The sequence below is a fragment of the Rhagoletis zephyria genome, unplaced genomic scaffold, assembly GCF_001687245.7.
Source record: "Rhagoletis zephyria isolate East Lansing unplaced genomic scaffold, Rhagoletis_zephyria_1.1 Rzeph_scaffold_00039, whole genome shotgun sequence".
NCBI lineage: Eukaryota > Metazoa > Arthropoda > Insecta > Diptera > Tephritidae > Rhagoletis > Rhagoletis zephyria.
The window spans coordinates 549,184-562,936 of record NW_016157123.1 but is presented as its reverse complement, the minus strand read 5'-3'; the positions used below and the strand labels follow the sequence as shown (position 1 = coordinate 562,936).

The 13,753-nt window shown below is 36.9% G+C and overlaps 1 protein-coding gene across 2 annotated transcripts in view; it reads left to right on the top strand.

The window, feature by feature from the left end:
* Positions 1-10,205, top strand: part of Drl-2 (tyrosine-protein kinase derailed 2) — a 121,472-nt gene extending 111,267 nt beyond the window's left edge. The window contains exons 8-11 of one of the 2 annotated variants that reach the window (XM_017620763.1): positions 6,533-6,942; positions 7,012-7,152; positions 7,255-7,551; positions 9,509-10,205. In XM_017620763.1, the coding sequence (XP_017476252.1) occupies positions 6,533-6,942; positions 7,012-7,152; positions 7,255-7,551; positions 9,509-9,620 (960 nt within the window). In that variant the 3' untranslated portion in view covers positions 9,621-10,205. Of the gene's footprint in view, positions 1-6,505; positions 6,943-7,011; positions 7,153-7,254; positions 7,552-9,508 lie in introns of both variants that reach the window. The other variant, XM_017620752.1, reaches the window with a different exon arrangement.
* The last annotated feature ends 3,548 nt before the right edge of the window (positions 10,206-13,753 follow it).

The following is a 13,753-nucleotide window of genomic DNA, read 5'->3' as shown; positions in this document are numbered from 1 at the left end:
ATTCGTAAAGTCACACCAATGTATTAATCTTCTGACTGCCAGGGGTTCAGAAGAAATGCATATGACGATCCGCGCTCTATTTTAGACACATCGGTGTACAGATGATATATCGCGGTGAAAATATTGAATTCGCCGTACGACCCCGAGGGGCCTATGAAGTTTTATTTTAGATATCTTGACGTCAGACAGGGTGGCTCCCTTTTGTGACAAGCTTGTATGCTGTACAGTTACTTCGATCGTCTCTCTGGCCACCAACACAATGTAGGTAGAGGACTTTGAAGCTAAATATTTAAAGAATTTCCTAAATCCTATCGCAGTTATTGACGAGGTCTCACAGCAATCTATTGACTTAATTGCTGCTTTGATGAGCCAGGGTAGAAGCCTCTTTTATGAAAGGGAGTTCTGTCCGGATGGCACTATAGAGTAGAAGCCTCTTTTATGGACGGAAGTTCTGCCCGGAAGACACAACAGTGGTCAGACAGCCTAAATTCGAGTTCTAATGAGAAGTCATTCGAGTGTGCACCACTCTCCTCTCTAAGATTTTGTTTAGAGCCATCCTTGTAGATGCCTGTGGAGTTATCTTGCACATAAACTTATCGGCATCCATGCTTTGAACCATGACTGCCCCTCTGCGTTGTGTTGCCGCGTCAGTTCCCTGTCGAAGATGACACCCAAGTATTTCACTTCATTAGAGAGCGACAGTGTTACGCCGCACAGTAACTTGAGTCCTAAATATGCTAGGATCAGTTATGTTACTGAGGAAAATAGTCGAATATAAATAATCTTTACAGTGCCAGGAATGATTATGCAAATTATTTACCTTTATTTGCAGACAATCCAAGATAATTCAAGGGAAATCGTAATTATGAAACAGTTTCCAGCTTCGGATTAGATTTCTTACGGAGCTTTATACATATTAGCTATATCCAGATCTGTCAAATTGTTGGTCTTATTCCACTTCTGAATTTTTCATATATCGATATCTGAGTTGAAGATCGACCTATATCGGCAGTCAGTTCGAAAACGCCATATCCCAGAAAACTTTTCAAGAATGCCCTATCTCGGAATTTGGTGGAAGAACACTCTATCTCAGAATTCGGTTCAAAAATGCCCTATCTCAACTGTCGATTCAAAAACGCTCTATCTCAGCACTTTTTCAATGTATTTTCAGCTGAGTAAGGGAGTTTTTGAACCGAATTCTGAGATAAACAGGGCGTCCTCCAATCAAATTCCGGGATAGGGTGTTTTTCAATAAAATTCTGAAATATGGCGTTCATCAATCAAATTCTGAAGTAGGACGTTATCAAAAAGTTTTCTGAGATGGGACGTTTTCGAACTGGCTGCCGAGATAGGTCGATCTTTCACTCAGATGTCGATATTCACTTAAAATTACTTACAGCTAACTGTTTACGAACATAACGTGTCTGAGTATGGTTCGCTGGGCTATGACTCCGCTTCACATGCCACTTACATATATTGCTTTCGGACGCTTCGCGCCGCTGCAGTTACCTGTCAAACTTTAAACTTGCTAGCCATTTCAACCGTTGCCATGTAGAAATTCAGCAATGTGCCGCAACGTGTTGCTCGTTCAGCTCTTTACGCTTTTATGACTGGACTGATATCGTTCTTTTTTATTAGTTTATATGTATATATATTATAGCGTCATATTATTATCCTTGTAACAGTAACTTTTTGACACTCTCGAAAAATGCTGATTTTTTTTTTGTCCTCATACCTATACATGCCCTACAATATTATCCACAATACATAATCGCAGCCTGGCAAAAGGCAATTGTTTTGACTGCCGACCATTTTGGGGCGGCTCCTACATTGTCAATGTTTAAGCCCACTTCAACCATTGCCACATCAACGACAATTTGCGGTCGAACGCAAATGAATTTTCCTCATATTGTGTTTTTGTTCACTTTAATAAATGAAATTGCTGTCAAAGGCGGCTGGTTAATTTTTATTATTTTTTTTTTTTTTTTGTGGCTGACTGTTGCGTTGTGACTGAAGCTGAGGGCGGCGAGATTATTGTCGTCTGCTGCTTTGTAGCTATTATCTTGCCGGACAGTATTGCCATTTCGGAAATGTTTGCTTTTTTTTTTAATTGCTGCTCGTACTGTTAATTTCTATAGTTGGGTTTTTTCGTAGTTTTTTTTTTTTTGCATACATACATACATATTCATTAACAAAAGACGCCTGAATGCAATTAAACCATATACGTCATTCCACTGCTGGACCTCACTGCTTTTGTCACTCTAGTTCATTGTTTTTGTTTTTCTTATTTTTCATTGATTTCTTGTTTGTTTTGTTACGTTCGCATTGTTTTACGAAAATTGCTTTTTGCCACATTTCCAAAACATTTATAGCTAACCCCACGCACAGTTCGCGTGCGGTAAGCTTCACAAAAAGCAACGAAGGGCCAGCATCGCTATGAAAACGTTAGTGGCAGCAGTGGTAGGTAAGCCAAAATCGTGGCAATTGTTGCTTGCGGCTTCGACGTTTGGCGGTTGGGAAATTACGTAATTTTCACTTGATGAAGATTTACGGCATTTGTGAGCCCAACCAAAAACTGGCAAATTGCGGCGTTGGCCATAGGCAATACGTATGCAGTTCTCCTTACAGCTGCTTAAATAACCCTGTCCGCTGCTAAGCCACAAAAGCAAACGCACAAAAGCATCGGTGGTGACCACAACCAGATAAGAGCCGCATTGGTTTTCTTTATTGGCTGTTGGTGGCTTTTATTTTATTTTATTATTTTTTTTTGGTTGCTTTGGCCTTGGAGGCCTATCATACACATTTGGAGCTTTGGTTCGTAGTCTGGCCTCTACAAATGACAACTCTATTTAGTGATGCAAAGCTCTCTTAATACCTGCAACAATAGCAACAAAAATAAAATAAACAATAACATTTGTCAAGCCACGAGAAAGAAAACTTAATCTGAAAACTTTTTTATACATACAAATACATATAAAAATACTTAAGCTCAACCGCATTAATTGAAAAAATCACAATCACAGTGCCAGTAGTGCCAGTGTAAGAAAAAGCTAAAGAAAATTCGTGTTATTTGGGGAAATTAAAATACCGTTAATAGCTTGCAGCAACTGGCAGCATTCCCCATCTCGCTGGCAGCCATCAGCAAATCGTCTATTGTCATTTTTGCTTTGCTGCTAATAAATTTACCATTAAGGGCTTTTGTTATTTGACGCGCACAAACATGGCAGCAGCAAGAGCTTAACTTGCCTTACAGCAAAAAAAAAAAACAAAAACGAATAACTGACAGCTGCTTTGAATTACATGGTAATTTGAATTAAACTAGGAAAGTATGTAAATCAAAATTTTAAGGAAATATTTATTTTACTACTTTAGTTCGTTGGCCTGTAGCGGATTTATTAAATTTCCTTTGACTTTGAAATGTATTTACACTCCAGCTTTAATTAAATTCATTTCATAGAATTGTTAAAGTTTTCCAATCACAAACTTCGCGACTAAAAGTCATTACCTAAAAATGGCAAAAATGCAGACGCCCCACAGCCCCCACAGAAAGTTTACTTGTGTTGTGACAAATCAAATATGTCAATAGCCAGAGAGAGAACGGCTAGGCTAAATAAATGTATTGATTTTTTATGTGATGGAGAGTTGAGGAAAAAAATAGGCTCGTTCGACAAAAATTTTTATTTTGAAGGTCGGTTTTAATGTCAAGATAGTTTCATATGGCCTCATTCATAAAAAATAGAATATGTAGATTTAAAGAGCTCTACAAAGTGACATTTTCATACAAATATTCGATTCATAAAGCAGTTAAACACATAGACCACGAGTTTTCCTACTTGCTTGGGATTTTCATGACGAAGTTTTTATCCGGAACCGGAGTTTCAACACAACGGTCTGTATAACCCTGAAAAATGCTACATTTTTCCAGAACGCAGGAATGGCCCAGCAATCCCGATTCCCATTGCTCTGTGTCTCTTAATCGAACTGCAGAAAGAGATGTCATCTGCTGACCCACAAGGTCTAGTGGCAGATCATCCAAAAAGACATTTAAAGCATCATTTGGCGTCGACCGGACTGATCCGCTGATGCAGAACATACTAATCATCTGCACTTTTCTGAGTATATTAAGATTAGGGGCCTTGTCTAAGGCATTCAGTAAAGGAGAATCGGTCTGACCAGTTAAAGCCTTCTTTATTTTTTTTGAAATTGACTGTTAGTCTATGAGATTGTGAAACTATGTTTCATAAAAACCGGGCAAATATTTTCACACATCGACGGTATTTTGGCAAAACCTTGTATCTCAAAACTCTCTCAAAGAACACTCTCTATTAAAAACATAAAATCATTTTTAATAACTTTTTTACTTAATATTAAAGATTAAGTACTTTTTAGTTAGTTATGAACAATATATAATTAATTATAGCATTCTCAGTCTTATTTTGAATTAATTTTACGAGATACGAAGTAGTAGTGATTTCTGAGATATGAGGTTTAGCCAAAGTACCGTCGATATACGATCAGACATGTACACTTATCTCTCTGTATGTACGTACACATTTTTCTTTTTCTGAGGAAGAAGCATGGTAAACCTATACCCGTCAGTGAGGAACCTTAACCCTAACTAAACTTCCTACTGTTCAAGTAGCAATCCCTTGTTACCGCCATCAAGTATTTCGTCGGGGACGGTTTGAGCATCAGGCTCGCACGTTCATTCCAGTCGGTTGTACTAAGTCCCGGGCTACACCGAGTAGGTTTCTCTACGTCTTGTTTAAAGTGAATAACATTTTTTAACTATTTATTTATCACTTAGAATCTTTTGACTAGTTTAGATTACATTGGGTACACTGCAGGTACAAATATAACTTATAAATTAGTTCTTCTAAATAGTAAGCTGCATTTTTGGCTAGTATTGCATTCAGCGGGCTTACAGAAAAGGCCTAGGTTTTGTCACTACATAATGCTGCTTTCCCGCGTTCGACTCAGTCTATTTGAGTTAGAGCATGCGTGGCGGATACCAGGAGCGTCGATTCTCTCGCCAGTATACGTACTGGTATCATACTGGCGATTACGAAAGCTGCTTCGTCCGACACTATTCTGAAGGCGCTATAAACTCGGGGCGCACACAAACGGTATTTTGGGTTGACTCCGCGGAATTATGCTCGACACTGTGCCGCATTTGACCCAATCGGGACTTTTAAAAACATTCACTAAGAATAGACGCCTGGACTGTTTCGGCTCTCGCGTGTTAAGCATTACTCGCTGATGGTTGAAGCTGCTTTCTCTCTCACACAGCTCAAGTGAGCGCTGAAAGTAAGACGCATGTCTAATACCACTCCTAAGTATTTAAATGTGGCTTTCCTCAAGTTGATGTCATCACAAATTTTAAGCGCTACCATCTCTAACTTCTTACGACTCGATATGAGTATTGCTTCTGTGTTTTACTCGGCTAGCTCGAGTCCGAAGCTATTTAGCCAATTTTTAATCACGCCGACCGATGAGGCTATTTGGCGTAAATTTTTCCATTTTGGAAGAACTTCTTGTTAGTTATTTCTCCTGCTGGGTTTGTACATATAAATATGTATGTATGTACCAAAGATGGGCACGGGATATCGGGTCCCAAGGGACTGATTTCAAAATGGCCGGAATGGGCGGTATCCTGAAGGTGTTTAAACATTTTGCAACCGCCAAAATTTAGAAATTTTTTTTAAAAAGGTTTTATTAAATATGCACTTTTTATGTTTTATTGAGACGAAAACGAACAGCAAAGCGAAAAAATATCCGAAAATGCCAAATCTTTCATTACTTTTTTTTTTAATATTTAAAATTATTTTGTGACATGTAACTTAATCTTAGTTATGGATTTCGGGACTCGCGGGACCCGCGGTACAATTCTGAAAAACGTCGGAATGGGCGGGTTCGGGACTTAAAAATTTAATTTCGGGATTGGCGGGATCGGGTATGAATATTTAGGCCCGCGCCCATCTCTAGTATCTACATATGTATTTATGTACGTTTCCACATGGCCGTATGTCTACCACAATCGATTGTTTATATAGGCGTAACCGCACTGTGTTTGATGTGTTTCTGCCACACAGTCCGACACAATTTACTGCTGATAATGACGTGGGACATTTGTTTATCCGGTGGCTTAGACGAAAGCGCCATGCCTGTTTGAAGTACAAGTTCATTAACTTGGATATTAAATACACAAAGCCACATTGCAACTTTTCCAAGTGTTCCGCAAACAACACACAGATACGTGCATACTGACGACCAGCTCACATACGTGTGTAGGTGAACGCCCACACTACTCCACAACTGCAACAAATTGATTATCTACTCCTAACTATCGGCACATCCGCATGAAATCCGCTTGTCATGATGAATAATGCCTGCGGTCATCATACACACACACACACACACACACACACACACATACAGACTCGTATACTATATTTACGACCCTCACACACATAATTTTCTTTGTTTTTCTTTCCCCTCACTTAAGCTCGGCACTCCATTTCTCGCATTCCAGGTCTACAGCATGTCCACACCGAAGAGCAGTCGCGGCGGCGGCGGCGGCGGCGGCGGCAATGGCAGCGTCTTTGGCGGCGCTAGCTCCTCTGCTGGCAGTGGTAGTGATCCCAAGGAGAAACTCCGTCGCATTCCTAATGTACAACCGGGTACACTTATGTGCCAGCATCTAATCAAGGAAGGCACCTATGGACGCATCTATGCCGGCAATTTAGGTGATGCCTGCGATGTGATTATCAAAACAGTCGTCGATGGTGCCTCGCTGACGCAAGTTGCATGTCTGTTGCAGGAGGCCTCGACGCTTATTGGCGTGTGTCATCCGAACATATTGACGCCTTTGCTGGCGAACACCGAGCTGCCAGGACCACCTGAGATTGCATATCCCTATCCGTCCAAGGGCAATCTGAAAATGTGAGTAGAGCGGCTGCTGCGCTTGCGTTATTATCTCACAATGCTAACTTTGTTTTCTTCTTTTTGCAGATACTTGCAGAAATCGCGTGAACTCAATTCGCCGCTTAGCACCCGCCAACTAGTCGAGTTCGGTTTGCATGTGACTAAAGGTTTGGCGCATCTGCACTCGATGGGTATTATTCATCGCGATGTTGCAACGCGAAATTGCTAGTGAGTATTTATTTAGCCTTTGCGCATTTCCTTTGGAACTCTCATTTATAAGAAGTGCTTTTTCACTCATCAAACTTCATTTCGTTTGTTTATTGCTTCTAGTCTGGATATGGACTGCTATGTGAAAATTTGTGATAGCGCTCTGTCGCGCGATCTCTTTCCTGACGACTATCACTGCCTGGGTGACAACGAAAATCGTCCGCTCAAGTGGATGGCTTTGGAATCATTACAGAAGAAGTACTTCAACACTTATAGTGACATTTGGACTTTGGGTGTACTCTTCTGGGAGTTGGCAACACTGGCGCTTACACCTTTTGAGGAGGTGGACATTTTTGAGTTGAGTGCATACCTCTCGGATGGTTTTCGTCTGGGTCAACCCATCAACTGTCCCGATGAATTGTAAGTACTGCATGCTAAAGATGGGGTATGGTTTATTTAAAAGACAAGCCTAAGAGATTGGGTTAAAGCCCTTTCCACCGTGTCTGGTTAACACTAATCCCCAGTTCAACATCATTATCGATGTTACCGACTCAATGTTATATTGATATGACGTTGATGACGATGTCTAACCGGGGATTAGTCTTACCCAGACTTGATGAAAACGGCCCTTAGAGTAATGTAGGCCATAATTTTAGAATGTTGTTCTTATTCCAAATGTTTGAGGGATAAAGAAATTTCCATGAAAATAGGGAATATGGAAACAAATTTATTTGAACTTGAAATGTCCTTCTGTCCTGGTCTTGACATATTTGGACGTAACATTTTCGTCTCTTTTCGAATCCGCAATACAAATTTGGCGTTTGCATTTGTAAAAAAGCGACTTCACCTTGAAACGACGTTCAATGTCAAGGTGAAATCATAGCACACTATGAGATTACGAGCACGGAATCCTAGAACCTTGCCCTCGTCCTTTGTTCTCCAATGACTACTTTCTGAGATAGAGGGCGATCGGATACTATTTTAACACCCGATATGTAAAGATCTATTGAAAAAATTATTAGAAAACTTAATGCAACCAGTTGTAATATTTTCTCAGAATGGGAAAATTAATTCGCGGCTTACGCACTTGATTCTTTTAGTAGAAAATTAAAGGGCTATTATTTAAAAGTATAATTTTTGACACTATCAAGGAAATACGTGTTATTTTTGTTGAAGGAAGGGTTAAATTACCCCCGAATCACTCTGCAACAGAGTCCGTAACCATTCCTCGAAGTTATTATTATTATTTTTTTTTAAGTGAATTGGGGTCTAATTTCAAGCTGAATTGAAACGAAAAAGCGAAAAAAGAAGGCATGCTGGGGTGGTTGGACACGATTAAAGTTGAGATAGATTGAGATCGTGACTAAGATTAGCAGGAAGATTAAAAGCTTAAATAGACGGCAGCGTTCATCCGGATCAACTCGTTAATTCGTAATTATCTCGAGAATCAACTGCAGTTGATCCGGATTAAGTCCTAGAGTTAATTCCCAAACATAATTCGGATCAAGGGAATTTTAGATGACAACACTGACGAAAACTCAGAGAGCATAAAAGTACAGAGAAAGTACAAAACTAGCATGGAAATATACATACCTTTTCCATAGGAATCCAATTAAAATTTAATAAGAACTTATTTGAATTAATACGGTGACTGCATTACCGACGTCAAGGTGGATGTCCATGCTAGTTTTGAATTTTCTTTGTGTTCTACGCTCTCTGAGCAAACAACCCAGCCAGCCACTTCATCCGTGGTAGCCGAGTGGTGAAGGCTGCGTACTACAAGCCTGCTGGCTTTATTTTATTTCACAATTTTTTATTATTAGTTGAATTAAATTTTTAGAATCTCATTTTACTAAAAAGTCAAAAACAACTTAATAAAAAACAGAAGTTATGATTGAATGAAACAAAAAATAAATAAATACATATTCTACTGTCCGTAGGACTCGAACCTACGACTTCGCGGCTCATAAATCCGCATTACTGCCTTCTGTCAAGGCACAATTTTGCTCAGATCAATTGCGGCGTTAATCCGGATCAACGCTGCCGTCTGTCTATGCTTTAAGATTAAATTTGAGGTTTAAACTAAGATTGAGATTGAGATTAAGATTATAATTAAGATTAAAAGTAAGATTGAAATTAATATTCAGATTGAGGTTGACACTAAGATTAAGATTAAAATTAAGATTAAGATTCAAACTACAATTAAGATTCAAATTAAGATTATAGAGATGGTGACTTCAATTAAAATTAAGGTAATTGTTCATTATTAAGAAGAAGTTTCACGGCGTGGAATAAACACATAACTTTTTTTTGTATCACCGCTATATTGCTATTAACATTAGTTTCATCGTTTCCATTTTTAATTTTTCACTTGCAGTTTCACAGTGATGTCCTGCTGCTGGCTCGAGGATCCGAAACAACGACCATCTTTCCCCCAATTGCTGGCGTACTTACAGGATTTTCATGAGGATCTTGGCAAATATATATAGGCATGTTAAAATTTAGGAGCCAGCTAAGCAGAAGTGACAGCGGAAATGCGGCAATAAGGATATAGCGCTCGAAAAATACCAAAAATGTATGTACATAGACAGTTTATAAGAAAAAAAAAAATAGAAAAATCTATCAAATTAATTGAGCGTTTTAAACTCTAATTAGCTAGACTTAAAAAAAAAACGAAAGACATGAATGTGAATGTAAATGAGAGATGCGCACGCGCATGCAGTTGCAAGCGCTACTTGCAATTAGGCAAAGGTTTATCAAAACGAAAAAGCACATAAAAAAATATGTGTGCAAAAAAAAATGTGGAAACAAAAAATATTTAATGAAATTAATTAAATTGGACGGGGTAAATTTTACTCTTTTATTGATGAATGTAGTTGATAAATATGTGCAATGTGTGTGGTTGGGTTACATAAACGTGAACGAGTTAAAACGCGCACACAAAAAAAAAAAACAAAAACATATGCACACACACGCGCGCACATTTATTGTTATGATATTGATTGTACTTATTATTAAATTTAAATGCGGTGAGTGAATATATATTTTTTAAATTTAAGCGAATATATTGAACATATTTTTTACACATATGTATGTACATTTATGTAAGTATTAGAGCAAATGGTGAAAAATTTTAAGTAAAAAAGTGTTGAACATGAGCTCATTGAATAGATAAATGCAACACTGGTGGCAGCAAAAACAGCAGAAGGTAAAAAAAATCTAAAAAAAAAAACAATTACATTCGATAATTTTGCGCAAATGTTTCAATATTTACATGCGAACACAAATATATATTTGTATTATATGATACATATTTACAAAATAGGTATTTATGTAAATTTAGGAGTAAATATTAACTATGTACACAAATAAAAATCACACACACACACACACACAATTGATGCGATTGCCCGAAAATTGAGCTAAATTTAATAACTGTTACTGTCAATAATTACAAATATGTAGACAAAAAAGTGGTAAGCAAAAGCAGAAGCAAAAAGTGCGAACACTTCGTTGTTATGTCAAAATAATCCAAAATTAACTTAAAACAAAATCATAATTCACCACAAAACAATTTTTCAATATCAAAATAACCGTGCAATAAGCCGTGTGAGGACATAAAACCAAAGTAACTGTAAATTTTTATTGATTACAATTAAAATATGTTTTTGTTATATTTTGTTGTAAGTATTTTGCTCGTACTTTTGTACAAAAAGTTAATTGAAATATTTAATTTTTAATATGTTGTTACTTTTGCACATACATATGCCAATATGTAGTATATACTAGGTTGGTTCTTAAAAATATGAAGATTCAGTTTTTGTGTGGGACACTTCTTTTCTTTTGGTTTATATACAAATAAAGAATTTAAAGAAAATTTAAAAATTTTTAGAACAGTGTGTAAACGTCTTGTGATAAGCTAAGGGCACAACAGACCTACTGGTCGCAGTGCTTACCCAACTCATATCTATATTAGGGGTCGCTACCAAGGCTTGAAAAAATTTAAATCTGGTAAATTTTACATTTTGTTGAAAAATATTCTTAAAAATTCTTAGTCAATGCCAAATGCATGCATCATGCAAAACAAGCTCCTAATACGGTATTGTTCCAAATTGTCCAAATTGGTGGTCGAATTTTCAAAAAAATTATTGAATTTTTATTGGTATCAGAAAGTTGTTTGGGTCGCTGATTATGAATATGAGTTCGAAAACTTTAAAAAACAAAATTCATTCCTAGTTAGTACCTATATGTATAAGTTGCTGACTACGAATCTGAAACCGGATTTCCGAAACCGATATCCAACAATTATTTAAATTCGTTACAAAAATTAATGATTTTAGGTTCCTTTGGCATTCAATAACTTTTTTTAATGTTCGACCGTCGTATTCGATCCGCCATTTTAGATTTTAAAAATCACATTCGCAATTAGCGACCCTAAAAACTCGTCACTATCAAGATTAAAGTAAATCCGTCAATATTTATAACAACTATATAATCTCACATAGATTTCGTCACGTTTTTTAAGGGTAAAAAAAAAAACCTTTCGTGATGGAGCAAACGGACTTAAGATTCGATTTCAGAGACCCCAAGAACACTTGGTTTTGGCAAAAGAACGCTTCATCGATTTTTTTGTAGTTCTGTGTAATTTCCTTAAATAATATCTAGTAACTCATATATAGGGGAAAGTTAGTATGAACTTCCTGACCTCAAAGGGGATTTTTTAAATTTCTTCTATGAGCAGGTTTTTAAGATAACGGGGTATTTTTTTGTGTATTTTCGGAGTATGACTTATTTTTTTAACTAAACTAGCAATGCATTAAATACGTAGTTGAAAAGAAAATTCAAATACTCAAAGTCAAGACTTTTTTTGAATTTTTGTAATTTTGAAAAAAATTTCAAGCCTGGTATCGACACCTAAAAATTATTTTAAAATTTTGAAGTCATCGTGGATGTCTTTGTTTTGGTTTTAGAACCCATGCAAAATTTAGATGCTGATACTTTTAAGGACTACCCTAATGTATGCACAATAATACTTGTTCACACACACACACACACATACTTTTATATTATTGTTTTAATGCCCAGTGTTCACGTTCACTAAATTTTTTACAGTTCAGGCGCGCGGTAACCAACGCCCAGATTTTTAACCGTCCATATTGCTATTGGATTCTAAGCTTTTAGACGAGCAGACAAAAGCCACTCGCTAAAATGTACAGTCGCACTTTTACTTAATAGAACCCTGAAAATCGGATTAATTTTGTATGTAGTGACCGTTAATTTAACAGACCACCAAACTTTTAGCCCGCAATGTAGTGTCAAAGTGATATACAATAGCCCTTTTTGGTTGTAAAAGTTATGCAACCATCGTTAATTAAATTGGTTTAAAGGCATGGTTTATCGTGGATTTTCACTTGAAACTTTCTGCGTCAACAGTTCACGGAAAGCGCCGCCTTTATCTTCTGCCATACATATATGGGAGCCATAGTTACTTAACAGACGTTGGAAGGTAACATATTCTTACTTTTTCGCCGTCCATTTTATCCCCTTTATTTGCTCTTACAAGAATAACAGGGCCATTTTTCATTAAAAGGTCGGACATTTTAAATTCTGATTGAAGTATTTTCTTGAATCAAGTTATGAGTGGCATCATAAGAAAATACTATGGACTTATGTAGTATCGGAATCAGTTCCCAGAAGCTATTTTCTCTTCAGATTGTTATGTATTCATAAAAAACATTCTACAGTTCTACTATTCTAATCATTCAAAAACTTAAGCCAATTGAGAATTTCTAAAGTGAAATTCTAGATTTGTCAGATAAAGAATCTATTAAATGAGCTTTGTAGTCCGGTACCCAAAGGGCAGCATGACATACATTTTTTTTTATTTACACGTAAAAGCGATATTCGATTGAGCAGTGCGAGCGAGAGAGATTGTGAAATTAGAACAGCAAAATGTGTGTATAGTAGTTGTTGTTGGGAAGAGCCTTTACTCTATGCACAGTAGAAAATTTTCTACTGATTTGGTTCAAAAATGGCTGGAAGTGTAACTTTTTTACCGAATTAAATTTTTTTTTTTTTCAAAAACGGATTTTCGAAAAATTTATCTGTGCCCGAATTAAAAAAAAAAAAACATAAAAAATATTTTCGAAAAAAGTTTGTTCGGTCTAACTTTTTCTTTGTGGATAGCGGCCGCCATATTGGATCGTTCATATTGGATTGGCCATTTTTAATTTCGCGATTCTTTTATCAGAGTAGTGTTCAGTGATCCTAAGAGACGAGTCTTGCTTAGCAGACGCCATATTGGGCCGGCCGATTTGAATTTTCACTATTCTATCAGAATCGAATTCAGAAACCTCAAAAACTTTTTTACTGCGTTTAAATTCTGAAATTTGTCAATGAAATGGTATATGTATCTCTTATATGTAATTTGATTTTTTTATACCCGAGCGCACTTGTGCACAAGGGTATATTAATTTTGTTCACATAACGNTTCAAAATTGATGCTTGCAACAATTCTTTACCAAGAAATACGTTTGTGATAAATTTTTGGAAAATGGGCGTGGCACCGCCCACTTATGATCACATATATGTATCTCAGTAACCGTTCTACCAATTTGTACCA